This window comes from Anolis carolinensis, chromosome 2, assembly GCF_035594765.1.
Source record: "Anolis carolinensis isolate JA03-04 chromosome 2, rAnoCar3.1.pri, whole genome shotgun sequence".
Lineage (NCBI taxonomy): Eukaryota > Metazoa > Chordata > Lepidosauria > Squamata > Dactyloidae > Anolis > Anolis carolinensis.
In genome coordinates, this window is record NC_085842.1 from 176,623,947 (window position 1) to 176,650,947 (window position 27,001).

Below are 27,001 nucleotides of genomic sequence, written 5' to 3' on the forward strand. Positions count from 1 at the left end.
CTCTTGAACACTGGTTCTTAACCTTTGGTCTTCCAGGTGTTTTGGACTTCAACTCCCAGAAATCCTAGTCATCTTACCAGCTGTTAGGAATTATGGGAGCTGAAGTCTGAAACACTTGGAGGACCAATAGTTGGGAACCACTACTCTAGAGCTATGCCAGTGTGGAAGGCTACCATAGAGACATTAAAGAAGTACAGTAGAGTCTCACTTGTCCAACATAAAAAGACCGGCAGAATGTTGGATACCCGAAAATGTTGGATAATAAGGAGAGATTAAGAAAAGCCTATTAAGCGTCAAATTACATTATGATTTTACAAATTAAGCACCAAAACATCATGTTTTACAACTAATCAACAGAAAAAGCAGTTCAATGTACGGTAACATTATGTAGTAATTACTGTATTTACAAATTAGCACCAAAACATCACAATGTATTGAAAACATTGACTACTGAAAAATTGACTACAAATAAAGATAGAATTTCATAGAATGAACTTAGAATAACAACACTGTCAGAAGTTAAATCTGTACAAAGGTCAGTTCTTGCTGCCTAGAGAAACAGCTGTGGATCTGGACGGGAGCCAGATTGTGTTGGATAATCCAGAACGTTGGATAAGTGAAGGCTGGATAAGCGAGACTCTACTGTAGTGTTAAACAACACTAGATGTAAGCCTTTTTCAATAAGAGTTAATGTATACTACTCACATTGACCTGTAGGTAACTCGACACAGGTTTTTTGGGTTGATCTCTAGGCGTATACATTTATTTATAGGGTATTTTTCAAGGAATTGATATTTCTCAGCATGAAATGATTGTATGCAGTCACTTGAATATAAATTTAAAACTATCCTATGGTTGTGTGTTTCTTTTGCATGTACTATTAGTACATGCAAGAGATATACTTGATGTACTATTTCACAGTTTTATTCAAACCAGAGAACATGAAAAACAAGTTGAAAAGACAGAAACAATAATTATTGCATCTTCAGTCTGAAAACAGCTTCCAAATAAAGAAAATACGAAAAGAACAACAGCAATATAACTCTGGTTTCATGTGGCTTTGGGGTACAGGTTACTGAAGGATGTAGAAGTGTGTCAGCACTGCAGATTATAGTGTGTTACGCATTTGTTCCATGTTATGTATTTGTTATTTCAGCCACTAAAGTTAGTTATTAACCAACTTGCTGTGAAAATATGAAATAGATATGTAGGTGCTCAAACATATTTTTCATTTAATCTTGCAACATAATTTACATATTGCCAGTATAGAACCTCTGTTTGAAATATTGGTTATCTGAGGAAATTCAGTATGCCTCTTTGAAAGAATGCATTTGAAAGGATGGTGTGGCTTCAGCATTGTGATAGAGCATAGTTCAAACAATTGCATATTGCGATACAAATTGGTGAACGCGACCAATCTGTTGACTGCAGTTTTTCTCACCTTCAGTTCTCACAGAAATTTTGGACTACCCTCAAACGTGAGTAGGGTTGAAAAAGCAAGAGAGGTGGATTGTTATGAGAATTGTGATACTGTAATAAAAACAAATAGCTTCTGTGTGTCCACCAGTTCTGCTTTAACCTTTTCTTGTGAAACCTTGGGCAAATTTAAGAGAAGTCTGCATGCATCTTCATATGTAGTAATATTGTACATGCTGCTATATCAAAATAAAACAACAACACAGACAAAATTTCCCTACAGGAGACAACCAGGGTCCTTGGAATCCCAAAGTCTGCAGGAAATTGTAATTGGGAAAGAATAAACCTTTGAGCTGTACAATAACAATAACTTTTAATGAAAGTGTTTCCTAAGACATGAACATTGTTTCAAGAGTTTGTCCAGTGTAACATTGTTGATAAAAGTTGATTCAATAATAAAAAGGAGCATAGGGAAGCAAAGAGACCAATATAGATACAAAAACCCATACAATACAGGGGCAGTAGACTAGGACTTAGGTGTCCTGGATCATAGTTTGCTGTTGACTGCTTGCAAGTTGTTCCCAAATCATGGCAACCCTAAAACTAACCTATTACAGGGTTTTCTTAGAAAGATGTTTTTAGTGGAGATTTACTCATGTCTTCCTCTGAAGCTTTTAATATAACATAAATTATGATGTGTTTGATGTTTGATAGTAAAATATTAAGAGTTTTAATGGAACTGTTTGTATGTAGGTGATAATGTTATACACTGAAAACAGTGACTTTGAAAAAGGAGACATTATATGTATTGGGTATCAAAGGACCATCCAAATAAATATGAAAGGGTTATTCAAGTTGAGTCTGTTACAGATCTTTGAAGACTGTGTATGGATAATGGCAAAAACAGTGTTTTACACAATCTGCAAGAGTTAAAACCGGGAGCACTGTTTTTGAGAGATAACAACATTGTTATATTATTGCCTTTGGCCATATCATGAGAAAAATCAAGTCACTAGAAAAGACTAAAAGGCTTGATGGTGAAGGGCAGTAGGAAAAGAGATGGATATTTCAGTTGGGTAGACTCAATTAGGCAGTGCTTTCATTATGTGTCCCTTCATAGCAGCAGGTTGAAATGGATGGGCCCATTGGTCTCTTTCAGCTCTATGATTTAAGGAAGCCACACTTGCAACACCTAAGCAGGATTGTTGAGGACAGGGTGATTTGGAGGACTCTCATTTTTAGGGTTGTCAGAAATCAAAGTTGACCTTAAGGCAGTTAAGAACAATACATATTTAAATGTTGACTGAATGTAATTGCAGGATATGGAGATGCATAAAGTTTATACAAACAAGCTAGCATTTTTTACTGAAAATTTTAACTAAAAAAATCCTATATTTTTAATATAGTTTATCTACTTCAATGAACCAAATTCAGCAAGAATGCTGAATGACTCAACTGAAAGCGCAGGAGACTTACCAGACTGGGTCATGGGAGAGTTGGGACAAAGTAAGCAGGACAAATCCTCGATACATTCTTTTAGAGAGGAGTCTGCCCTGGTAACCACTCCATCTGTACAAAGGTAAGAATTGAGTACTTTAATAATACATGTTTTTACTTGTCTACACTTTCAAAAAACAAACAATTCATAAAATTCATAAAAATAAAAGTTTGACCATTTTGATAGTAAATGTATTTATATTGGTAAATATGAAATGTGATGGAAAGGAATTCGCTTTGTTCGAACCAAATATTCTGATTGCTGATTCTACAAGGACTTTGTGATACTATTTTGCTTTAATTTCTGTGATAAGTTTAGTTTGCTGTCCTGCAATTTGTGATTGGCTAGTTACACAAAACAACAACAACAAAAACTTGGCTTTTTCTGTAGCTACTTTGGCTACTGTTTGCAATTGAATCAGTAAAAGTGGAAATCATTTTCAGGAAGACTGTTTCTGGTTTCTTTGTGTAAGACACAAAAATTGTCAGCAGGTGGTGGTAGTGTTCTGTAGAAGAGAGTGACAGAGGCTACCTTTCCTGCTAGTTCATTGTTTAGATATGTTTGTAAATGTGCTGCTCCCTTGCTTTTATCCTGATCTTACTGGGATTAATGTACACTTGAAAAACTGTTCTTCAGAATTAATTATAAATACGGAAGAGTTATTGGATACGTGATGATAACAGTAATGGTTCCATTTCAGAAATTGAAGGAAATTGAAGGATTTTAATTAAATAAAATATTGCTAATAGATTTACTGTACTTTCCAATTATTTACATTGACTAAGCCTAGCCTTCTTCAATGTAGTGACTTCCAAGTGTTTTGGAGTTATCATCATCCCAAGCTAGCATGGCCATTGAGCATGCTTATTAGACATAATGGGAATTTTGGCCCAACATATATGAAACAGAGGAAGACTGGCCTATATTTTCTTGATTTGGATCATATCCCCACAAAGCATGTGTAGGCAATCTGGTGCACTTAAAACATTTTGGAGTACAATTTCCATAAGCCCAAAAAACCATGGCCAGTTTTCAGAGATAATGGAATATCAGAGTGTTGTAGTTTGCTTACTGTTCTGTTAAAGCAGGATTCATGCTCTTCTAATAAAGCTGTGTTGTTCCTGTGTTGACTGTGTATTCCCTGAATAACTTTAGTTGGGATGAAGGTATGTCACTTCAGGCCTGCCTAGAACTACCTGTTTCTTGAGAGGTCATCTGAATGTTATTCTAAAAACACTCTTGTAAAAAAGGAGGCCATATCCTATAATTGCCTTGTTATTAAAATGTAGTGATCATTTCCATAAAAGAAAGAATCAAATGTGGGGAATAAATGGGGAAAGTCAGAAAGCAACCATACATGAGATGGAACCATGTTGAAAAAAATGTGCAGGAACTGTTCATGCTCCTAGTGATTTCAAATTAAGTTACATATGAGCAGAGCATGCTGAGCGGTGCTCCAAAACATATTGATTTGCTGATAACAGCCTGAACCTTAGTATAAGACACACACACACACACACACACAAAGTGTGGCACACAGGTATACCTCAGTAAACAAAGCATCTGGGAAGGCAGGTCCTTTTGATAAATACTTTGTATATCCACACAGCCTCCACTTTTTTCTTCTTGCTTTCTGTTGTACTGGATGCTATTTGCAGAATTAGTATTGGATAGATAATGTAGGAGGGCTAGATAAATGCAAATTACAACACTGTGTCTGCAGTAAATACTGCAATAAAGCTTGAGTTGAGAAAGAGTAGAATTCTACTTGCTTGCAGAAGATGGGATAAGCAGCAGCTTCTTCAAGGATCCTTTACTGAACATGCAAAAAGAGCAAAACATAAGAAAAAGAGGAAAACAGTTAAGGCAGTCTCATCGTCTACACCAGTGGCCCCAAACTTTTTAAACAGGGGGCCAGTTCACTGTCCCTCAGACCGTTGGAGGGCTGGACTATAGTTGGCCATCGAGCAATAATAATAATAATAATAATAATAATAATAATAATAATAATAATAATAATAAATGGAAGAGACCCCTTGGGCCATTTATACCAACCCCCTTCTGCCTTTTGGTAATGCTTCCAAAAGCACAAGCAAAGTACCCCTTAATAATTAATTATTTATCAAATAAGTAATTAAATAATACTTAAAATATCGTGATAAAAAGGACAAGCAAAACATTGGAAAGCACGCACCGGGCGAGGGAGGTAGTGGTGGCGGGAAAGGTGCACATGGGGCGAGAGAAGAGGGAAAGCCTTCCTCTCCTTCTCCTTCGTGCTGCATGTGCCTTCCTCGGCAGAGGAGAAGGGAGCTGCTGCTTCAGGGGGCGGATACATGGTTTCAGGGGCTGCATGTGGTCTGTGGGCCGTAATTTGGGGACCCCCAGTCTACACCCAGCATATTTTAAAATAATAGATCTGTAAGCTAATTAAAAAAATCTAGTTATGTATTGGAAGAATCTTTCAAATGGTTTCTAGAAGATCCAAAACATTTTTGTCTCCAAAACAAGTTTACCTGACCTGGTCATTATTTCATATGAGCAGGTGGTTAGTTTTGAATAAAATGTCTGCTGAAACCTGTTGAACTGCTTTTTCATGGCAGTGGGAATCTATTCTTATTCTTTCCACTGTATTTCTGTCTTTGGTACCTCAGGTACCAAAGTAATGCCCAGGAACAAATCCAATTTGTTAGCTAAAATATACCTATCCATAGGTTGAAAATAGTGCTCCTCCTTATTGTTGAATAACTTTTTTCTGTATCTTATAGCTATTTGTTGTTTAATTGCTGCTATTGCATGTTTTTGTAAGAATTTTGTATAAGGTTGGTTTAATTGCTTGTTCAAGGTAGAACCTGGCTTATCATGCCAGAGTCCATCTGGAACAGTGGTGTAGAGAAGGAGTTTGGCTATGCATGCCTTTGTCTGTTGACCTATGATGACCCAGTGAGTTTCATAGGGTTTTCTTAAGCAAGGAATACTTAGAGGCAGTTTTGCTAGTTCCGTCCTCTGAAATATAGCTGGCAGCACTTGCTATTCACAAAGTCCCCCACGACCTTCTGGCAAACAAACTAGTAAAATGTGGCCTAGACAAAACTACTGTTAGGTGGATCTGTAATTGGCTAAGCGAACGAACCCAAAGGGTGCTCACCAATGCGTTTTCATTTTGGAAAGAAGTCACGAGTGGAGTGCCACAGGGCTCTGTCCTGGGCCCGGTTCTGTTCAACATCTTTATTAACGACTTAGACGAAGGGTTAGAAGGCACAAATCATCAAGTTTGCAGATGATACCAAACTGGGAGGGATAGCTAACACTCCAGAAGACAAGAGCAGAATTCAAAATGATCTTAACAGACTAGAGAGATGGGCTGAAACTAACAAAATGAAGTTCAACAGGGACAAATGCAAGATACTTCACTTCGGCAGAAAAAATGGAATGTAAAGATACAGAATGGGGGACGCCTGGCTCGACAGCAGTACGTGTGAAAAAGACCTTGGAGTCCTCGTGGACAACAAGTTAAACATGAGCCAACAATGTGATGCAGCTGCTAAAAAAGCCAACGGGATTCTGGCCTGCATAAATAGGGGTATAGCATCTAGATCCAGGGAAGTCATGCTACCCCTCTATTCTGCCTTGGTCTGACCAGATCTGGAATATGTCCAATTCTGGGCACCGCAATTGAAGGGAGATGTTGACAAGCTGGAAAGCGTCCAGAGGAGGGCAACTAAAATGATCAAGGGTCTGGAGAACAAGCCCTATGAGGAGCGGCTTAAAGAGCTGGGCATGTTTGGCCTGCAGAAGAGAAGGCTGAGAGGAGACATGTTCGCCATGTACAAATATGTGAGGGGAAGTCATAGGGAGGAGGGAGCAAGCTTGTTTTCTGCTGCCCTGCAGACTAGGACGCAGAACAATGGCTTCAAACTACAGGAAAGGAGATTCCACCTGAACATCAGGAAGAACTTCCTCACTGTGAGGGCTGTTTGGCAGTGGAACTCTCTCCCCCAGGCTGTGGTGGAGGCTCCTTCTTTGGAGGCTTTTAAGCAGAGGCTGGATGGCCATCTGTCGGGGGTGCTTTGAATGCGATTTTCTGCTTCTTGCAGGGGGTTGGACTGGATGGCCCATGAGGTCTCTTCCAACTCTACTATTCTATGATTCTATGATTCTATGTCAGTCAGGGTCTATCTAATAAGAAATGTGTACTGGAAACATGCCACGTGTATTTGAGGAGAAGCCTAGATTGGTGCATTCATCCACTTTCAATTTGGAATCCATTTCATATCTAGCCCCATAGTTTTATCAGCTTTGGATAGCAAAACCCTCTATTAAATTGCAATCACAATTTTCTGTTATAGTCCAAAGATCCAGCAATTTCAAATTCACAACATAAGACATAACATATAAGATAAATTAAGAACAGAAAGAACAATTGGTGAAATCATATATGTAAGGCAGAGCTTATCCAGACATTCTCATCTAATATTCGAGATTAACTGTTCTCTAATCTTGACTGGCTCAGTGGAAAATGTAGCAACAACTAAAGTCATATTGGGATTCTTATACTTTGACATAAAATTGGGCTGATCTTCTGGGTCAATTTGCCATTAATGGATCAATTGTGTGCTGAGCCTACTTGTAGACTCCAAGAAGAAGAAGGAAGAAGAAAAAGGAAGAAGAACGTGCTTCGTGGATTCTACTTCTCTGTTACAACCGGGACATAACCTTTTGATATAAGAGTCACCAGAAAATTTGCCTCAGAGCAAATGCATTAAATTCATTAAATATTGCCTTAGTTGAAAAAACCCTGCAGTAATTAACAACAGTCAAATTCTTTAAATACTCACATAGATGAAAATGCCTGACATATTCTATACTCAGCTCTGTATGCAGGATGAGTATGAACAAGCCCAAAGGTCACAGAAAGCAATATCCCATAGTCTTTTTTATTTGAAGGCAGTGTCATAGCGCAAATGTAAAAGGAGGGATGTGACAGACCAATTATAGCAGCCTTTTGAGTGGGAAGCTTTGAGCAATGACTTATATACATGCTGAGATAAATAAAGAGGTTTGCCTGTGCCCAATTGAGAAATATTATCCTTTAACCAAATTTTAAAGCTGTCAAGCTTTACTAGAGTGCAATAGGAAAACATTGCCCTGTTTCTAACAATAAACTGTATTAGGAATGCATCTGGGGATTTGGAGGAGAGCCCTCAAAAATTCAATCCAAAGATTATTTGACACTGATGTTACTCCCCCAATCCAAATAGCAGAAGCATACAGTAGTTGTGCAACTGTTTTAACATTATGTTGGTTCTCTGGTGTGCTTTTTTATATTTTGACTAATGTGTGTGCTTTTGATAAATTCAGATCTGTGAATTATGACGTCATGGGATGGAAAATAGTCCCTAGAAATAGAAATTTTCTAACCTCTTCCAGAACATGATCATTAATGTTCATCTGCATTGCAAAAATGTCTTCTCAAAATTATAATCTTAGATTTCCCAAAATTACTTTTTAGATTATTTTGTGAACAGTAATTCAGAAATTTGTGCAGCAGGTAGTTTAACCCAAGGCTAGAACCTGAAAAAAACTCTGTCATCTGCCTAGAGCAGAGTGAAATTTTCCTACCTCCCACTTTGGGCCAATGGCCATTGAGGTCCATATTACATCTTCCAGATCATTTACAAATTGATTGTAACAATTGATACAAGATTGCTGCAGGAATGCAGTATTTTTTTTGACATAGATACACTATGTACTCAAATCTACTGCTCGCCTTTTTTTGGCTAAATGATCTTGCCAAAATTGGTGTGTGCATTAGATTCACATCATGCAGCTAAAGTCAAAGGGGAAGCTACTTCAGAAGCTACTAATGTTGATTAGTCTTAATAAGTTCAGCAGGATATAGTCAATACCTAAAGCCTTGCCGCTTTTAAACTGTAGAATTAAGTCAATTTTTTTTCCAGAAATTGCATTTCACTAACAAATTCACTAGTAGGCCTTAGGCAAACAAGCCACCCTCTCGAAGTCCTCAGACTTTCTATTTATCTCATTTGTTTTCCTTGTTGTTATGTGTTCTTTTTGCACAGTCTGTTATTTTGTCCTATGTTTGCTACATTTGTTTTGGTAACCTTTTTGTTTTTTTCTTGATCATCTTAAGCTGCCTTTGTCAGGCACTGGAAGGTTTCTGTAACATAGTAGTTTGTTCCTATCCATCATTTGTCAATTGCATTTATGTTGTCTCATAGTCAAAATGATAGACTTCTAACATAATATATCATGCAGTCAAATCCTAACTACGGTAGTTTGCAGCTATCTAATCAAATCCTAATTTGAGTCCTAATTAAATTGGTTAAAAACAAAGTGGTTCTTAGATCTAGCACTTTTTGTAATAGATTAGCATTAGTATGAAATATAACAAAGTATTATGAACACTTCTGATCTGGTCTAATAATTTGTTTAACAATTAGAAGAATATAGAATGCTTAAACATTTAAATGTTAATGAAATATTAAATAGGGTTTTTTGTTTTCATCTATTATTCAACCAGATAGAAGATTTGCTTACACTTTTTTTTGTAAGTATCGTCTATGAAATTATAGTTGTTTTTAAGAGGAGCAGTTGCTGTTATGTAGATAGTGTGTTAAGTAATGCAGTTTAAAAGGTTTGTCCAAACAGGTTTTGTAGTATTTGAAGATGACTGTGATGATAATATTTGTTCTAAAGTAGTAGTTACACTTTGGGAAAAACAAACCATTGATAGAACTCTGCATTTCACCATGAAAAACAAAAAGTGGTAGAGGAAAAAGTTAATATGCCACCATTGGTTTTTATTTGCTTTTGTTAAAATTATATATGAGGAAGAGGTATACTGGGTAGTATTAAAACCATAAATATTTAAATATGTCCTGATTTTCCATTTAACTCACAACAGGGAGCTGTACTCTTATAATGGAAAACGTGCACTAAAGTCTCATTCTTTGAGTCCTCCTCATCTGCCAGTAGATGACAACTCTCCATCAAAAACACTGGTAAGATATTTTTAATATTTGCTATAAAGCTGTCATAGAAGGTTATTAGTACAGCTATACATCAGTTAATCAATTCTGCCAGTTTTGTAAGCCACCCTGAGTCCCTTTGGATGAGAAGGGCGGGATAGAAATGATGGAAATAAATAAATAAATAAACAAACAAACAAACAAACTGAGGCTCTCCAGCTATTTGGACCTCTAACTTCCAAAAGCTGTAGCCAGTTTGTTCAATGGCCAGGAATTCTGGGGGTTGGTGCCCCAAGGAGACGGAGGGCCACAATTTGAGAATGCCTCCTATAAGGAATGCCATAGTGAAGATGGAAAAAAATGTCTGCTACACCAAATACTACAACATAAAGCACTGGCATCAAATTACTGAAAACATTAGGAAGAATGAAATGCATTTTGGGAAAAAGACAAGATAGAATTTCAATAAATACGTAAATAGGAAGAACTTTGTGGGAAAGACTGTCTTAGAGGGTGGTGGACTCTCCTTTGGAGGTCTTTAAAAAGTGGTTGGAGATAGGCATCTTTCAGGAGATGGGCATCATGAAAGATGAGTGCTTTAATATGTATTCATACATGGTAGGGGGTTGATCTAGAAGGCCTTTGTAGTCCTTCCCATGTGAAAACATGTTGGGAATGCTTTGAGGTTAGATAAGTAAACAAAAAATGTTATGAACCATCTCAAGACATCTTGAAAACTTATTCCAAAATGTATCCAGGTGACTTTTACTCTGAACAGCCTCTGATTTTGATATGATTTCCACTTTGATTGTCAAACATATACAGTATATCTTTTTTAACCTGCTGGAGGTAGTGGTTTCTATGCCCCTTTGTTTTGCTCTTCATGCATACTTGGCAAGGGATTCTGGAAGTAGTTGCTGTTTCCCTTACCTGTTGTTGGTAAGCTGCAGCTTACATGGCTACAGTAAGACAGAAGAAATGGCCTATTGATCTGACTCAGCATCTAGCTAACTATTTGCTTCTGACACTTCAATTTGCAAGAGTAAACTAAAAAAAACTATCACTTTTTGGGCTGCATATTTGTAATTGATCTTTCAAGCAGTCTATCCTAGATAATTTATCTGCTCTTGCATTGAAATATCATAGCTTGACAAAGGGACATTCCACAGAAGAGACCCTGTCATGAAAACTTTTATGGTAGAAGCAAATGATAAAAAATATGCAGAATGTAAGAAGTTATTGTTCAGGACCACTTGAACATGCATAGGTTTATGCCAAAGTTTTATTTTTACCATGCTATGTGAAGAAGTGTGCATTGTTAAGACAGATTGTTTTGAACCGAAACTAGAAAAGCTGTAAATTTTGCAGAAAATACATTTCTAGCAAATGGCAGCTTTTGATCTTTGCTTTATATCTATAATTGTTATTAACATGTTTTGTGTAAAAATATTTCAGGAGGACCATCGTTCAAAAAAATGTTCTTTGGATGACAGTGACTTTGAGACTCGTCTCAACAGCTGGAATCTTGGGGTAAAATTTCATTATTGGTTTCAGAATAAAATGTGTTGGTGTTTTTAGTGTCAACATTTGATAAGATCCTAAGGTTTAAAAAAATTGGAAAGAAAGTGAAGTAAATTTTAACATTTTCATTTTTAAGCAACATAGCTGTCAAAATAGACCTCAAGGCAAGTTGACATGAAGATATTCTGGTCCACATAGATATGTTGCCATGAATTGCTAACATTTTAGAGCATACTATTAAATGAATCAAAAACATTACTCCCTTCGACGGCATTTTTAAAAACAAGAACAACTATGTTGGCTCATATAGGAGGATCAATGTTCTATATTGCACTCCAGATGTCTCTGGGAAGTTTTTTGAGCAGAAAATAAAAGCACCAGCAACCTTCCACTACTGTTTCCCAATGCATATGTTGCATATACAGCTTTAGATCCTAGGGGTTCTGTATACCCATACACCTTTGGTATACCTGTATACATTAATTTAAATCATAGATTTAATCGGAAAATTAACTGTATTCAGTGATGAAAAAGGTTATGATTGGAATTTTTAAAACAACATACATTTCTTTCTTCTTCTTCATTCACACAGTCTCTCAAACTCTTCGTGACCTCATGGACCAGTCCACTCCAGAGCTCTTTGTCGGCCATGGCCACCCCCAGTTCCCTCAAGGTCAAGCCAGTCACTTCAAGAAGACTATCCATCCATCTCGCCCTTGGTCGGCCTCTCTTCCTTTTTCCTTCTATCCTCCCCAGCATCATGATCTTTTCCAAGCTTTCCTGTCTTCTCATGATGTGGCCAAAATACTTCATCTTTGCCTCTAATATCCTTCCCTCCAGTGAGCAGCCGGGCATTATTTCCTGGAGAATGGACTGGTTGGATCTTCTTGCGGTCCAAGGCACTCTCAGGAGTTTCCTCCAGCACCAAAGTTCAAAAGCGTCTAGCTTCCTTCTCTCAGCCTTCCTTACTAGGTGACTATGGGGAATACTATTGCTTTAACTATGTGTGCCTTCGTTGACAGTGTGATGTCTCTGCTCTTCACTATTTTATCGAGGTTGGCCGTTGCTCTCCTCCCAAGAAGTAGACGTCTTCTGATTTCCTGGCTGCAGTCTGCAATTGCAGTGATCTTCGCACCTAGAAATATAAAGTCTGTCACTGCCTCCACGTTTTCTCCTTCTATTTGCCAGTTATTAATCAGTCTGGTTGCCATAATCTTGGTTTTCTTGATGTTTGTGCTTTCTTCTTTCACATTATACTAGCTTGTGAGAATATCACAGAATACTTTTTCAGAAGCCCCACTGAAATCAAAGTACATTGCATGTACAATATTACCCTGGTTTACTGATTTTTAACTTTATCAGAATTACGAGTTTATATGGTCCCTATGGTCCGAATCCATTTAAAGTAGCTAGCTGTTCCTGTACCACTTCTTGGCTTTCTTTTTGGGAATTCAGGCTCCTTGCTGCATCAACCTGTTCCCACAAGGTTGAAAACAGCATTTGTTTTGAGAGCAGATAGGGGCAAAATAGTTGTTGAGCTTCCATCTTCTTATTGATACATATTAGCAAATGTTACTCTTTTCCTCCCAAATAACTTGCTGGTTACTCGTTTTTCTCTAAATATAACAAAACAATTTTTTATAGTTATAATCTCTGTTGTGGATTTGAACTTATTAACTAGCTTGGGTACCTGGCGATGCCTGAGTTATTTGAAAAAGGCATTGTTTGTTTTGGGGAGTTACGTAATATCATTTAGTTAATTAGTAACATTATTTATTAGAAAAAAGCTAGTCTTGGATTTTGTTTTTTATGGATGCTCTCATTAGAAAATATATAACTATGTGGGTAAACTACAATTTCCAGAATCGTGGGTCAATCCTCCCCAAACTAGGTCTGGGGAGTCTGTGTGTTAAGTGTGCTCCTGATCCGTCATTTGTGGGGGTCGCATTGGTCTCTGGAAGTGAGTGAAGGTATTGCAAGTCCCATCATCCATGGCAAGTTTAGTCCAGATCCATCTTTGGTTGAGTTCACAGTGCTTTCTGGATGTAGGTAAACTACAAGTCCTATTAATCAAGGTCAATTCCCCTCAAACCTGATCATGGGGGTTCTGCGTGCCAAATGTGGTCCAGGTCCATTATCGAAGGGGTCACGGTGTTCTGCCTTGATGCAGAGTGAGCAACAACTTCGATCCTATTGTGTCAGTCCCCCAAACCCTTCTAGTCTGTTCAATGCTGATCAATTGCTCTATGTTTGCTATTGTGCCATAGGAAAAGGTAGGAAAGGGTCATGCAAATTCCACAGCAATGGAGAGAGAAAGGAACCCTAGGATGCCTGCCTGTGGAGGAGGAAACACATCAAATCTAGGATTGCCTTTGGAGGCTTCTGAGCACATCTGTCTCTGGAGGCCAAAGGCTGTCTGTGTAAGTGGACACCTCCGCCACATGCACATTTTTCAGTTTTATTATGTGTATAGATTAATCTTCCAAGCCTTTCTGCAAATACTTCTTCATAATATTTCTTAGTTAATTGCTCCTTTTTTCATTTCTTATAGCTGAGTGGAATCTTTTGCTGAGATCACAGTATATTTATTATTTATTAAATAAAATATGTCTTTCTATATGTCACCAGGTTTTAAAGTGGTGGAGAGATAAAGCACTTTAAAAGTATTTGGAAAAATTAATGATATGAAAGTATGAATAGCTTGTGCAGCCTAAATTCATATTAAACAAATACAGCTTTGAAATCTTGTTGTATATAACTGGGCAAAACAGATTAAAAAGTTTGCAAAAAGGCACATTTTAACACCAGAATGTACTCAGCATTGAACTCAGTTGGGCCTCCAGGAGGAGGGAATTCCACAACTGGAGTGACATATTAGTAAAGACCATCTCTCATATCCTCATGCAATGTAGAGCTTTCATAGGTGGGACACAGGGATAGACTTCTAGTAGTTCTCATTACTCCAGCATGATATCTGGGAAGAGTTGTTCCTTCAAGTACAGGCAGTTTCTAAGGTGTGAACAAGATAGATTATGTAGATTCGTTCTTCAGTTCAATTTGTTTGTAAATCGGAATAGGTACATTTTTAAAGTGCGACTCCAGTCGCTGTTCAGAAGATTTCACCTCATTTTCTGTCCCTGTGATAATTAGATTTTGAAACATTTGGCTTGTTGTGAGAACAAGGATTAATGATAAAGCCTCAGTTGATGCACATGATATCTCTTTCAGGAGTGAATGTCCCTTCCTAGGGGGAAATTTCTCTCATTTCCTGTTGTCTCACCCCCGTTCTTAACTATGAATTGTTTGTAAGTCAGATGTTTGTAGCTTGGGGACTGTCTGTACTGGGGTCCCAGGCCATTTGGAACCTTTCAGTGTTGCTATTGTTTGCAGTTTCTTTAGGATGGGTCTCATAATGGATTCTGTAAGATGTTCCTGGCAGCACAATGGCTTGTCTGTTTTTCAGTAGCTGCAGCTTCTAAGTTATACAATATGTTGCAGTAGAGGTTACCATTGCATAACCTATTGTGTGCTGTCTCCAAGCACTCTGAGAAATCTAGTGAAAGAGAGAGACATCCAAGCTATGCACGTGCTCCGTGGGAAAAGTGCAGCACCATTCATTCAATTCAGAAAACTAACTACAGTAGAGTCTCACTTATCCAACATAAACAGGCCAGCACAACGTTGGATAAGCGGAAATGTTGGACAATAAGGAGGGATTAAAGAAAAGCCTATTAAACGTCAAATTATGTTATGATTTTACAAATTAAACCCCAAAACATCATGTTTTACAACAAATAGACAGAAAAAGCAGTTCAATACATGGTAACGTTATGTAGTAATTACTGTATTTACAAATTTAGTACCAAAACATTGTAATTTATTGAAAACATTGACTACAAAAACATTGACTACTAAAAGGCAAACTGTGTTGGATAATACAGAACGTTGGATAAGCGAAGGTTGGATAAGTGAGACTCTACTGTATTTACTTCTTTCTGCTAGGGAATTGTTTTAAATGTATTGGCTCTAATTAAACTATAACCAATACATTTAAGACGATTCCCATTACTATCTTGAGCAGCTGATTCAGATAACAACAAAAATCCAAGTTCACCTGCATATCAATAGAATCCAAACCCAAATTTATCTTAATTCCCCCAGTGACTTTATATTAAATCATATAAGGGATAAGATGACATGTTTGTAGCTTCACATCTTAATAATTGTGTGACTCCCCTTATGCCATACTCGAGAATAGTGGTTCTCAACCTGTGGGTCCCCAGGTGTTTTGGCCTACAACCCCCAGAAATCCCAGCCAGTTTACCAGCTGTTAGGATTTCTGGGAGTTGAAGGCCAAAACATCTGGGGGACCCACAGGTTGAGAACCACTGCTCTAGAACTAGAGGGGTTTTTCAACACAACACATTTCTATTCCCCATAGATAGTCCAGGAAGGCCTTATGTATCCATGACTCGCAGAAGTGTGACAGTTCTGAGATGGGAGGAAAAGCTGGTTCCAATTGAATTGTTGATCCTGATGCTTTTGTGGTAGCTACCCTGTTTCCCCTAAAATAAGACATCCCCAGAAAATAAGACCTAGTAGAGGTTTTGCAGAACTGCTAAATATAGGGCCTCCCCTGAAAGTAAGACCTAGCAAAGTTTTTGTTTGGAAGCATACCCACCAAACAGAACAATACAGCATGCATCTAGCGCATCTTTTGGAGCAAAAATTAATATAAGACACTGTCTTATTTTCGGGGAAACACGGTAGCACAATCCTTGATATAGGGAAACAGCATATCAATGGAAGTGAAAACCATTTTTAAAAATCCTTCACCTTCCATTTTTTGTTGACCTGACTGCAAACGCTCCCTTTTAGTAATTTCCGTCTGTCCTTCTTTCTTTCTTTTATGTGCTTCAATGAAAGAAAAGATTTGATGATTGGATAATCTGGCATGCCTTTTGAGGGTACTGTACAAATCATTCGTTTATAAAGGCAGAAGAGTGTAACACTGTTATAAATGACAGAACAAATGATAGAGGAAATGAGCATGTGACAAACCCATTTTGAGGCTCTTTTAAGGCACACAGAGGAATTGATCTTTTTCAGACTAAAAGCTACAAGAACAAAATCCTAAACAAAACAGTTTTAATTGGGAAAAATTACAATATCATCAAATTAGTTTATGAAAATAGTGTAACAGTTAATAAAAGCAAACAGCCAGGTTATGAAGAATCTTGGAAATTATTCTGCAGTTATTCTGTTGTGTTTTTAAGGCTTTGTAGAATGTACTGTCTTATAAGAATTTTTTAAAAACATCCTATTGGACAATAAATCCTAGGGCAGGGGCAATGTGTGAGCTTCTAGACGTTTTTGGATAGCATTTCTTGCCATTGACAAAGCGGACTAGAACTTTTAAGAAATGTAGTCTAGCAACATATTGCATTTTGTCCACCTTGATCTAGAATGTGTCTGTTAATACTTACCTCAACAATTTAAAAGTATAATCAGGAATAAAAAAAAAATGAGCCAAGTCCAGAGATTTGGTTTACCAGTGCGATGTTGCTGCTCAGTAAAAAGATTGGGCCATTATGCTCTAATAAAATGTTTTCAAAGTCCCTTTGATATTGAAAGTGCTAGAGTCCATACAAGATGTTTGTAGTGCTATAGTCCATGAAATGTAGTTCAAGCTACTTTGAGAAGCACAGTAAGAAGGCTTGCGAAGGGGCGAAAGGCCACCTAACTACTAATATAATGTGTAAATATTAAAATAAATATAGTATCCCTACTTCAAGGATTTTTACTTATTGCGGGTGGTCCTGGAATGTAACCCCCATGATAAGTAAGGAAACACTGTATACCTTTATTATTCAGCTGTAGTGTGTCACTTCTCTAGTCCTGTAGAATTGTTGAACTTAGCAAGTTTAAGAAATTCTGAAATTTAATGTTCCCAAGTCTCTGTATTCAAAATATCTTAAGGGTTTCTTGTATAGAATACCAATCTGCTTAATGTGGCAAATATGTTTATAGTTTTAGCATTGGTGTTTTTTAAGGGTTTGTTTTTTTAAATGGGCAACATTTATTGTGATCATGTTTGTTTATTTATTGTGACTGTGGCATAATTTGGAAAATAAAAAATGTGTAGACATATAGCTGGAAAAGACTGAACACTGAGACACACAATGTTTACAGATCTGTTTGAATGAATGTAATCCACAAGGTTACAGACTGGAAGGATTTAACTTCAAAGTACTGTTCTCTCTAAATTGGAAAATGCAAAACTGCGTGAGCAACCACTCAGCCACATTTTGTTCATTTGTAAACAAGTGATGTTTACCTTTCCCACTTATAGCCTTATTTCTTGCATTTCATGCCAAATAAAATATGCAAAGTAGCTGTCAATTTTCATTTCCATTAATAGCTGTGTGTCTATTTGCATACATCATTTTGGAAGTGAAAACATTTTTAGAAATTAAGTACTTTTTATATGGAAAACGGGATGCAGGAAAAAACAAATCCTGAAAGCTGTTGCCTGCATTTTCTTTCTTCAGAATTCCAATTGAAGTTGATTGGTTCTTTACAAGAGTTAGGGAAATGTTTTAAAACTTTGTTCAATGTTTATAAAGCACTTTCTAGTCAGAACGTTACGGTAAAATGAAAGATAAGTTCTGTCTGCACAGTTACTGTACAATAACACCCCCTCCTTTCCTTCCATTTTCTTCAGGCAGTATAAGTGGTCCTTACTGAACCAAAATATATACATGGGAATCATTGTGGTTCTTGGATGGGAGAATTGAATGATGGTTGAAATATATTGTTTAGGTTTTAGTATTACAAAACCAAAGTGATCAACAGTAGTTTTGGACATGTATCAGATCTGAAAATATATAATTAAACATTAATGTCTAATGTGCATGTACGTATATGTATGTTGTGAACTGCTTCGTAGACTCTTCTATGCAGTGTTTTGAAATATTTGTGCTTCGTGCCCACTGTTAACCTGAGTGAAAAGGAAGAACACCTTCAGTTCAAAATTTGGATAATTTCAAGACTGCAAAATGGAGAGAGAAAAAATAATATATATTCATAATTTTTCCTAATTGTGTGCATTCAAATGGAGGGGTTTCAGACATTTTATGTGTATACACAAAATGTGACATTGGAACTGGACTTCCTTTCCCTCATGGTATCTAATTCAGTTTGATGCATGTCTTAAATTTATCGTTGGTTTTCTACTTGCATTCTTTATTGATGGCTGTCCATGGATGGTATGTGAAATGACTATTGCATATATGGCAGTACCCCTAGTGCATGAAGCAAATTGATCTAGATCAAGGATAGAGAACAGTTCTTGGTATGTGTTTGGGTGAAAGGGGAGCTGTTTTTGGTCACACCACCTTGTTCTGGGGCAGTTTTAATCCAGCAAAGGACTGAAAGTGACTTTGGGTTTCCATGTTCAAAGAAAGCCCTTTAATACTGTATTTCTTCAATTCTAAGACACATATTTTCCCATATAAACATCTCTAAAAATGTCTTAGAATGACATCTTATGGTTTTTTTGTTGATGGTGGTACTGAAATTAGTATGGTTCTTACACTAATTTTAGGATCAGAGAGATACGGTATTCCCTGTTTTTTGTATATGGTTGACTGAGTGACACAGAAATGATCTGTATGGCTAATGTGGCCTTCCAAATATATTTGCTGTACATTTTTGGTGGGTTAAACATTTTAATCATACTTACTAAAGCTGTGAATTACACAAGATTACTATTATATTGTGATACTCTAAAAATGAAAGACTACACTTTGTGTCTTTGACAAGAGAAACTGTTGAGCTGTTGAAAGTGTAAAAAGATAACTGTTTTTGAGGTCTTTTCAATGACAGGTGCTCTTACCAAGTAAGTTTGAGCCTTTTGGTACCTAGGCTCCTACTATATCCTATAGGATATTGTGAAGATACAAATGCAGATAGGATGTATGCTGGCTTGAGTGCTGTGAAGGAAAGGTAGATACATGTAATAAATATATTCAATCAGTAAAAATATATTGTATGTTATCAATTGCAACAGTTACTTTCATGATCTGAGGGAATGCTTTTTCTCATAAAGGATGAGATTGCAATTAATGTAGGTGCTTCAGAACTAGGTTCCTCCTGTTATTTTGCTGTTGAATATTAATATAATGGGCCTGTTTATTAATTCCATGTTAATATCTCTTTTGCAGCTTGAAAATCCCAGATATTTACGTGAAAAACCTATACCACTGTCACTGGTAAGTAGTGCATTTTTGTAGCATTTGTAATTTTTTTTCTATTCATAAGCTGTCCTCATACCTGGTTCTGAATACATACATTTATTCTTTAATAGATGTCACCTAAAATAGACATGATGAAAAATAGCACTTCGCTGGATGAACAGACACTCTTCCATATACATGAAAAAGAGGTAACTTAAAAATATTATTATTGTGGTTTCAGTTTCAGCCTCTTGGCATACAGAAAAAAAATTGAAATAAAGCTAAAATAACCTTTTGAAGGGCTTTGTTTATTGTTTACTTCAATATGTGGAGTGTGTAATTTTAAAGTAATAAAATATAAACATGGTGCATCCAAGTGTCCTGTGAATGGAGTTCAGGCAGACTAAAGCATACTATAAGCATGCTTTTTGGATTCCCTTTGCAGCCTCTTCTGCTACCTCTCTCATGCTTTACTGTGGTCTTCCAGTGCTTATAACAGATTTTGGGAGTACAAGACTTATCTCCTGATAATGATGGAATGAGGTAATCATGGTGAACTTAGTCCAAGCATGCTGATACATTTAAAAAGGAAACAATTTTCTCATACAAGTCACCACTAGTTCAGGGCAGGCAATCTAATCTACAACAGGCATAAGCCCTAGACAGCATAAACAGTGGTTGAGGATTGTAGTTCAGAACACTGATAACACAGTGTTGTCTTTTACTACACAAGAACTATCTAGGTAATTTTAGTGTTAAAGGATTGTGATATTGTGTTACCTCCAGAAAAGGTAACTGATTTGTAGTGTGGCAAAGTAGTCTCTATCATATTTCCAAGTTAATATGCTTAGTCAGAATTTATATCAGTGGTAGGCAATTGTGTTTGATCTCAGGGACTTTTTTGGCCTTAGGTCTTTCAGGCGGTACACAAACTGCAAAAAATGCCCTCCCCCGAACAATATTAAAAGAGACTAAAAAGAAATACGAAGAGCATAAATAACCCCATTTCTGGTTTTCAATAGTTACCTTTTCTTCTGTATTTGTGAGGGGTGATCTTCAGCAATCAATTTAAAAGATGAAATCCTGCTCTTGTAGAGTTCCTGAAACAGCAGTTCACCTTTTTTTTTGAGGGCCTCCTAAAAGTGTGGCTCAAAGATAACAAAATCTAGAAGGCTGAAAGACAACAAAATCAGATTTTGGGGTGTCATGATATACCTCCCTGCCCAAGCCTGCATTGTGTCTTTCACTGATTTAAATAATCATCTTGTAATAATGAAACAGCACAGGCTGTTTTCTGTATAACAACTGTATATACTCATGTATAAGTTGACATGTATAAGCTGAGGGTAGGTTTTAGGGCCAAAATTATGGATCTTATACAAACCCCTTAGAGAGGGGACAGCACCAGTGTCACCTCAGCAGGTTAGCAGCCCCTGGCTATTAGCACCATTTCTCAACACAGACATTCAAAAAAGCAAGAAGTGATGCCACACCAGCAAGAATAGAAGGGCTTAGTGCTTCTTTTAAGTTCTTTTGGGAAGGACTAAATTGTTTCCTTTTGCAACTCTACTCACAGAAGAGAATGGTTCCTTTTAAGGTACAGTACTCATATTGACTTGTGGATAAGTCGACCCAAGTTTTTTGGGTTGATATTTTGACTCAAATGTCTAGAATTATACATATAAGTATACAGTGTACATATAATTATACACTTATACAGTATATAGGGTAACGGCCATAAAGTGATATTAAAAAGACTCCAGCTCTTTTTATATTGCTTTTGAACTGTTCTTTTTTTGTTGTCTCTAAAGAAAGTTATACAGCACGTTTCATGTCCTTCTAGCCCTGAGCGCAAGATTAGCGTTCTTAGGTTCCATTGAAGTCTGTGGGACTTAATTATGTGAAATTCTGTTCAGGAATGCAACCAACATTTTCACAGATTAACTCAAGGAATAAAATATATATTTTTTAAAAAGTATAATGGCAATTAGTGCCTCTGTCCCCAGTTTTTAGTCACATTTGATCCATGTTATTCTTGGGTTCTTTCTGGTAACTGCTATTCTGGTACTTTTTCCTTTTCAGAATATATTATATAGAATAATTAAAAGTCACTGCTCCTTTTTTGATGTTTTTGCCATGAATGCAATGAAATCTTTACCTTCCGAGATGACATATTCGCACAGAAATAAACACCCCAGTTGTACCACATGTATACATTTAAACGAAGAAACATCTCCTGAACCTGTTCACATGCTGTATCTAAGATTATTCTTAAATTTGTTGTGGTTTTGTGTTTTCTCCACACCCTGAGTTATTTTTTGTTGACTGCCGATAGCTCACATGTATTTTAGTGTGTGGTTTCTATAAGAAGCTTGCAAATATAACATGGTTTGGTATGTAGTTTAAGATGTGACTAAATGGCAACCTAGCTAAAATTAACGGACATACGTAGTAAGCAGTCCCATGGTAAATGTGTTGTGGTTTACCTTTTGCCTTTCCCTCCCAAAGTGTCAATACTTACTACACGGGTTAGAGCACAACTGTGCCTCTGTAAAGACATCTGTGTTCTTTGGTACATATAAAATCGTTTTGTGAAAAACATTTTAAATATTTTTATAATGAGTATAAACTTAGTTTGAGGAAAATCACTATGTATGTACAGCTCATTTATGCTTGGACTCTTCATTCTGATAACTTTGTGTTGAGAGTCTTATGTTCCTTGAGGCTTGAACATGAAGTTTTCTGTACAGGGCTGGATTTTCCACAGTAAATATGTTTTCTCTGAGTATGAAGGTTTCTCACATGACATGGTTAAAAACAAACTCTCTTATAACTTTACTAGCTGTGCCCGGCCACGCGTTGCTGTGGCGAAGTATGGTGGTATGGGGAATAAAGTATTGAGGAATTGGTGGTAGTTAAGGTAAAGAGTAAACATTTTCCCCTGACGTTAAGTCAAGTCATGTCTGATTCTGGGGGTTGGTACTCATCTCCATTTCTAAGCCGAAGAGCCGGCGTTGTCCGTAGACTCCTCCAAGGTCATGTGGGGTGACTGCATGGAGCGGCGTTACCTTCCCACCGGAGCAGTGCCTATTGATGCACTCACATTTGCATGTTTTTGAACTTCTGGGTTGGCAGAAGCTGGGGCTAACAATGGGGGCTCTCTCCGCTCCCCCAATTCAAACCTACAGCCTTTCGGTCCAGAAGTTCAGCAGCTCAGTGCTTTAACACGCTGCGCCATCAGGGGATATTATTTCCTAAAAGTTGTGAATATACAATATTTCTGATTTTTTTTTGTCTCTTGGAGGCAAGTATGAATGCTGCAATTAGGAAAAATGATTAGGATGTAATGGCCTTGCAGCTTTAAAGCCTGGCTGTTTCCTCTGAGTGATTTTTTTGTTGGGAGGTGTTAGCTGGCCCTGATTGTTTCCTGTCTGGAATTCCCTTGTTTTCAGAGTGGTGTTGTTTGCGATATTTTATGTGCTTCTAATGTCTGTGGCCCTAAGAAAACAGAGGATTTGCCAGTCTTTGATGATGGGAATACTTTGTTGGGAGGTGTTAGCTGGCCCTGATTGTTTCCTGTGTGGAATTCCCCTGTTTTCAGAGTGTTGTTCTTTATTTAGTGGTCTGATTTTAGAGATTGTATTGTTCTGTTTTATTATACCACATTAATTTTTATATATTCTGATTTTAGTGTTTTTGAATACTTGGAGCCAGATTGTATTCATTTTCACGGTTGACCGCAACACAATAATAATAATAATAATAATAATAATGATAGTAATAATAATGACTTTGGTAATACACAGTGCTTCACTGCCTTCTCAGCTTCCTTTCTGGAAGAATCCTTTCTTGGGAGGTGTTAGCTGGCCCTGATTGTTTCCTTTGTGGAATTTCCAATTTCACTGCTTTATTTACTTTCTTTATTTCTTTATTTATTGTCCTGGTTTTAGAGATTATATTGTTCTGCATTATTCTATCCCAGAAATTATTTCATATCAAAGCAGAATCTCACTTATCCAACATTTGCTTATACAATGTTCTGGATTATCCAACGCAGTCTGCCTTTTCATAATCAATGTTTTTGTAGTCGGTGTTTTAAATTCATTGTGATATTTTAGTGGTAAATTTGTAAATACAGTACAGTAGAGTCTCACTTATCCAACATAAACGGGCCAGCAGAATGTTGGATAAGCGAATATGTTGGATAATAAGGAGGCATTGAGGAAAAGCCTATTAAATATCAAATTAGGTTATGATTTTACAAATGAAACACCAAAACATCATGTTATACAACAAATTTGACAGAAAAAGTAGTTCAATACACAGTAATGCTATGTAGTAAATACTGTATTTATGAATTTAACGCCAAAATATCACGATATATTGAAAACATTGACTACAAAAATGTGTTGGATAATCCAGAACATTGGATAAGCGAGTGTTGGATAAGTGAGACTCTACTGTAATTACTACATAACATTACTGCGCGTGGAACTACCTTTTCTGTCAAATTTGTTGTATAATATGATGTTTTGGTGCTTAATTTGTATAACGATTACCTAATTTGATGTTTAATCGGCTTTTCCTGAATCCCTTCTTATTATCCAACATATTCACTTATCCTGCCGGCCTGTTTATGTTGGATAAGTGAGACTCTACTGTATATTGATAATCTTAAATTATCTGCTTAGAACTGGATTATATGAGGCCCCTTCTTCACAGCTGTATAAAATGCAGACTGAAGTGGATTATATGGCAGTGTGGAGTCAAGATAATCCAGTGCAAAGCAGATAATATAAGATTATAAATGGTTTATATAGCTGTGTAGAAGGGCCTTGAATCTACACTGCCATATAATCCAGTGCAAATTAGATAATCTGTGGAAGAAGCCTAAATGAGGCCTAAATCTGCCTGTCCCCTAACTGAATCCTGGCTGTCCTTTGGCTGAATTGGTTGCTAGGCGACCAAGTGGGCAGAGATTAGCCCTCTAAACTGGCAGCAATTGGATAAAAACAATTATTGCTCTCCTTCTAATTAGGACTTTATTTTTCTTTTCTTTTTGTTGTATCAACCCTGAGGCGTGGGTGATGGGTTGTGTTGTCAAATTTCGAGGTTGGGGGGCCTGTACTTTTGTTGTTTTGTGGGTCGCCATGATGCCATCACTCTTTTATATATATAGATTATAAGTTCTCAGATGTCCTGCAATGACTATGCTGTATACTCATGTATATGTCGATATACATGTGTATAACCCTCCCCCCTAAAAAAACTGGGTCATCTTATCTATAGGCCAGAGTGAGTACTGTACCTTAACTCTTGTCAAAAAAGGGAAGAACTCCTTTTCTGAGTAGAGAGGCAAAAGAGAACCTAAAAGAAGTATTCACCCTCTCTGTTCTCTTTGCCAAGGCACCGCCTTCTTCCTTTTTTGAATCTCTGAGTGTGGAAATGCTGGTAGCAGCTAGGGACAAAAGTGGCACTGATGCTTTATCCTCTCTGCAGAATGACCCTTAACTTATCCATGAGTCATCTCAAAATCCATAATTTTGGACCCCAAACCTACCCTCGACTTAAATATAAAGTTGACTTTGGAGTATATAGTAGATACACTTGAATAACATGTGCAACTGTTATTCAAGTGTGAATGTTATTGTGAAATGTGAAGAGTATGTAGTGAATTTGAATGTTGTATATGCAGAGAGGTATTAGAACACTGATGTTTGATAAAGAACTACGTATTAACTTATTAGTAGAATGGAAGTTTTCCACAATTACGGAGCCATAGCAGGGAAACCTTTCCCCCAATTCCTCACATAGTGAAGTTCTCTTTTTGATTGGGTCAAAGCAGGGCTTCTGGTAGTCCTCAATCTTGAGTAGGTATATATATGTGGGGAGGTGTTCCTTTGGATTTAAATTCTGCCACCACTATTTTTCTTGGAGCCATCAACCCCCTACTTCCATCATAGATTGACCTCAGGGCATATTGATTATCTGAATGACTGTGTCTTCCCATATGAGTCTGCCTCAGTTTTGAAAACTGGCACTTATCTCAGTCTTGTCATCTACAGAGACATATTTGGTTGAACCTAGGTGATACTAAGGAGGCTAGAATGACTTCTTGTTTGTTCTTTTGTTGGCAAGTTAAGACCTTTTGAAAATTCTTACAGGCTTTTAAGATCAGTTTTATAAAGAAAGGGCTTTTACCTCTTGCCTTTTTAATATATATTTTTACATGGCTTTTAATTATATAGATTGTTAATTACATTTCAACAATAACATTAAAAACCTATGTATGTTTCTACTTTTTATCTATTTCGGGGGAAAGGCAGGATATTAATAAATTAGTGGGTGGAGATGGTGATTTTGTTCATTACATAATTGTAGCTCCTTCCATCATCGGTAATCATTCCTGTCCAAGTACAATTGCCTTCCAAGTGTAGGGTCTTGGTGGTGGGTCCATAGGTAACTGTGGAGACCATTTTTTTTTTTTTTGGCTGGGATTTTCTTGGTCACCCACACTTTTTCAATGAGCTGGTTGAGTTGTGTCAGCTCAGGTTCACCCTCTTTAAATTTCAGCATGGATCCCATCAGGTCCGCTGGCTTTGTTATTTTTAGTTGGTTGATGGCTTTGCTGACTTCCTCCAAATTATGGAGTGCTGCAAACTCATCCCTGGTTTGTTGTTGTGGGATTCACGAGAGGACCTCTTTGGACACATTATTTTTTATCTAGTTTATGGTACAGCTATCTCCATTAAACCTTTAAATTCATTTTAATTGGATTGCTTCCAAATTATGTTGACTCCAATGTCATATATCTCAGCAGCTGATCAAATTCTAGGTTAGGCTTTCCCTCTGAAGTTGGTTGTTCCGGTAAATAGTCAGGGAGCTAAGTAATTACCTTTAGGTACCTTTAGGCAATTTATTTACTTTGTTTTATACCCTGCCCTCTCTTCTTCATTGAGAGATCAGTGCGGCTAACATTCGGCAACAATTCAATTCATTACTATTCAGCTATATCTACTAGTGTAATGGGGATATTAATGACAATTTCATACTGTAGTTTGAGCATGAATGAAATACTGGTTGTAAAACATTCTGCAAATCAAACTGTGATAAAACAGATGGGAATTATTATTGCAAAAACTACTACATTTCTTGTAAAACCCTTATGAATAGTGAATAGTGTACTTATTACTAACCTATCACATTTAAATTGGTTGTTTGCTTTAAAAAAAACCCAAAAAAATCCTGAAATGATCTCTAGAGCAATGTTTTTAAATAGCACGCAAATTACATATTAGACTAAATCATTTAATGCCATTAGTACATAACGTTATTCTTCA

At 36.9% G+C, this 27,001-nt stretch overlaps 1 protein-coding gene across 6 annotated transcripts in view; it reads left to right on the forward strand.

Moving 5' to 3' along the window:
• The window catches only part of cep112 (centrosomal protein 112), a 348,394-nt gene that overhangs the window by 7,355 nt on the left and 314,038 nt on the right, over nt 1-27,001 (forward strand). For all 6 annotated transcript variants that reach the window (XR_010003101.1, XM_062971149.1, XM_062971152.1 and 3 more), the window contains 5 exons: nt 2,823-2,995; nt 9,840-9,936; nt 11,359-11,433; nt 19,650-19,697; nt 19,793-19,870. Coding sequence is in view for 5 of the 6 variants with exons in the window: in XM_062971149.1 (XP_062827219.1) it covers nt 2,823-2,995; nt 9,840-9,936; nt 11,359-11,433; nt 19,650-19,697; nt 19,793-19,870 (471 nt within the window). In the remaining variant the exon portion in view is untranslated. The remainder of the gene's footprint in view (nt 1-2,822; nt 2,996-9,839; nt 9,937-11,358; nt 11,434-19,649; nt 19,698-19,792; nt 19,871-27,001) is intronic.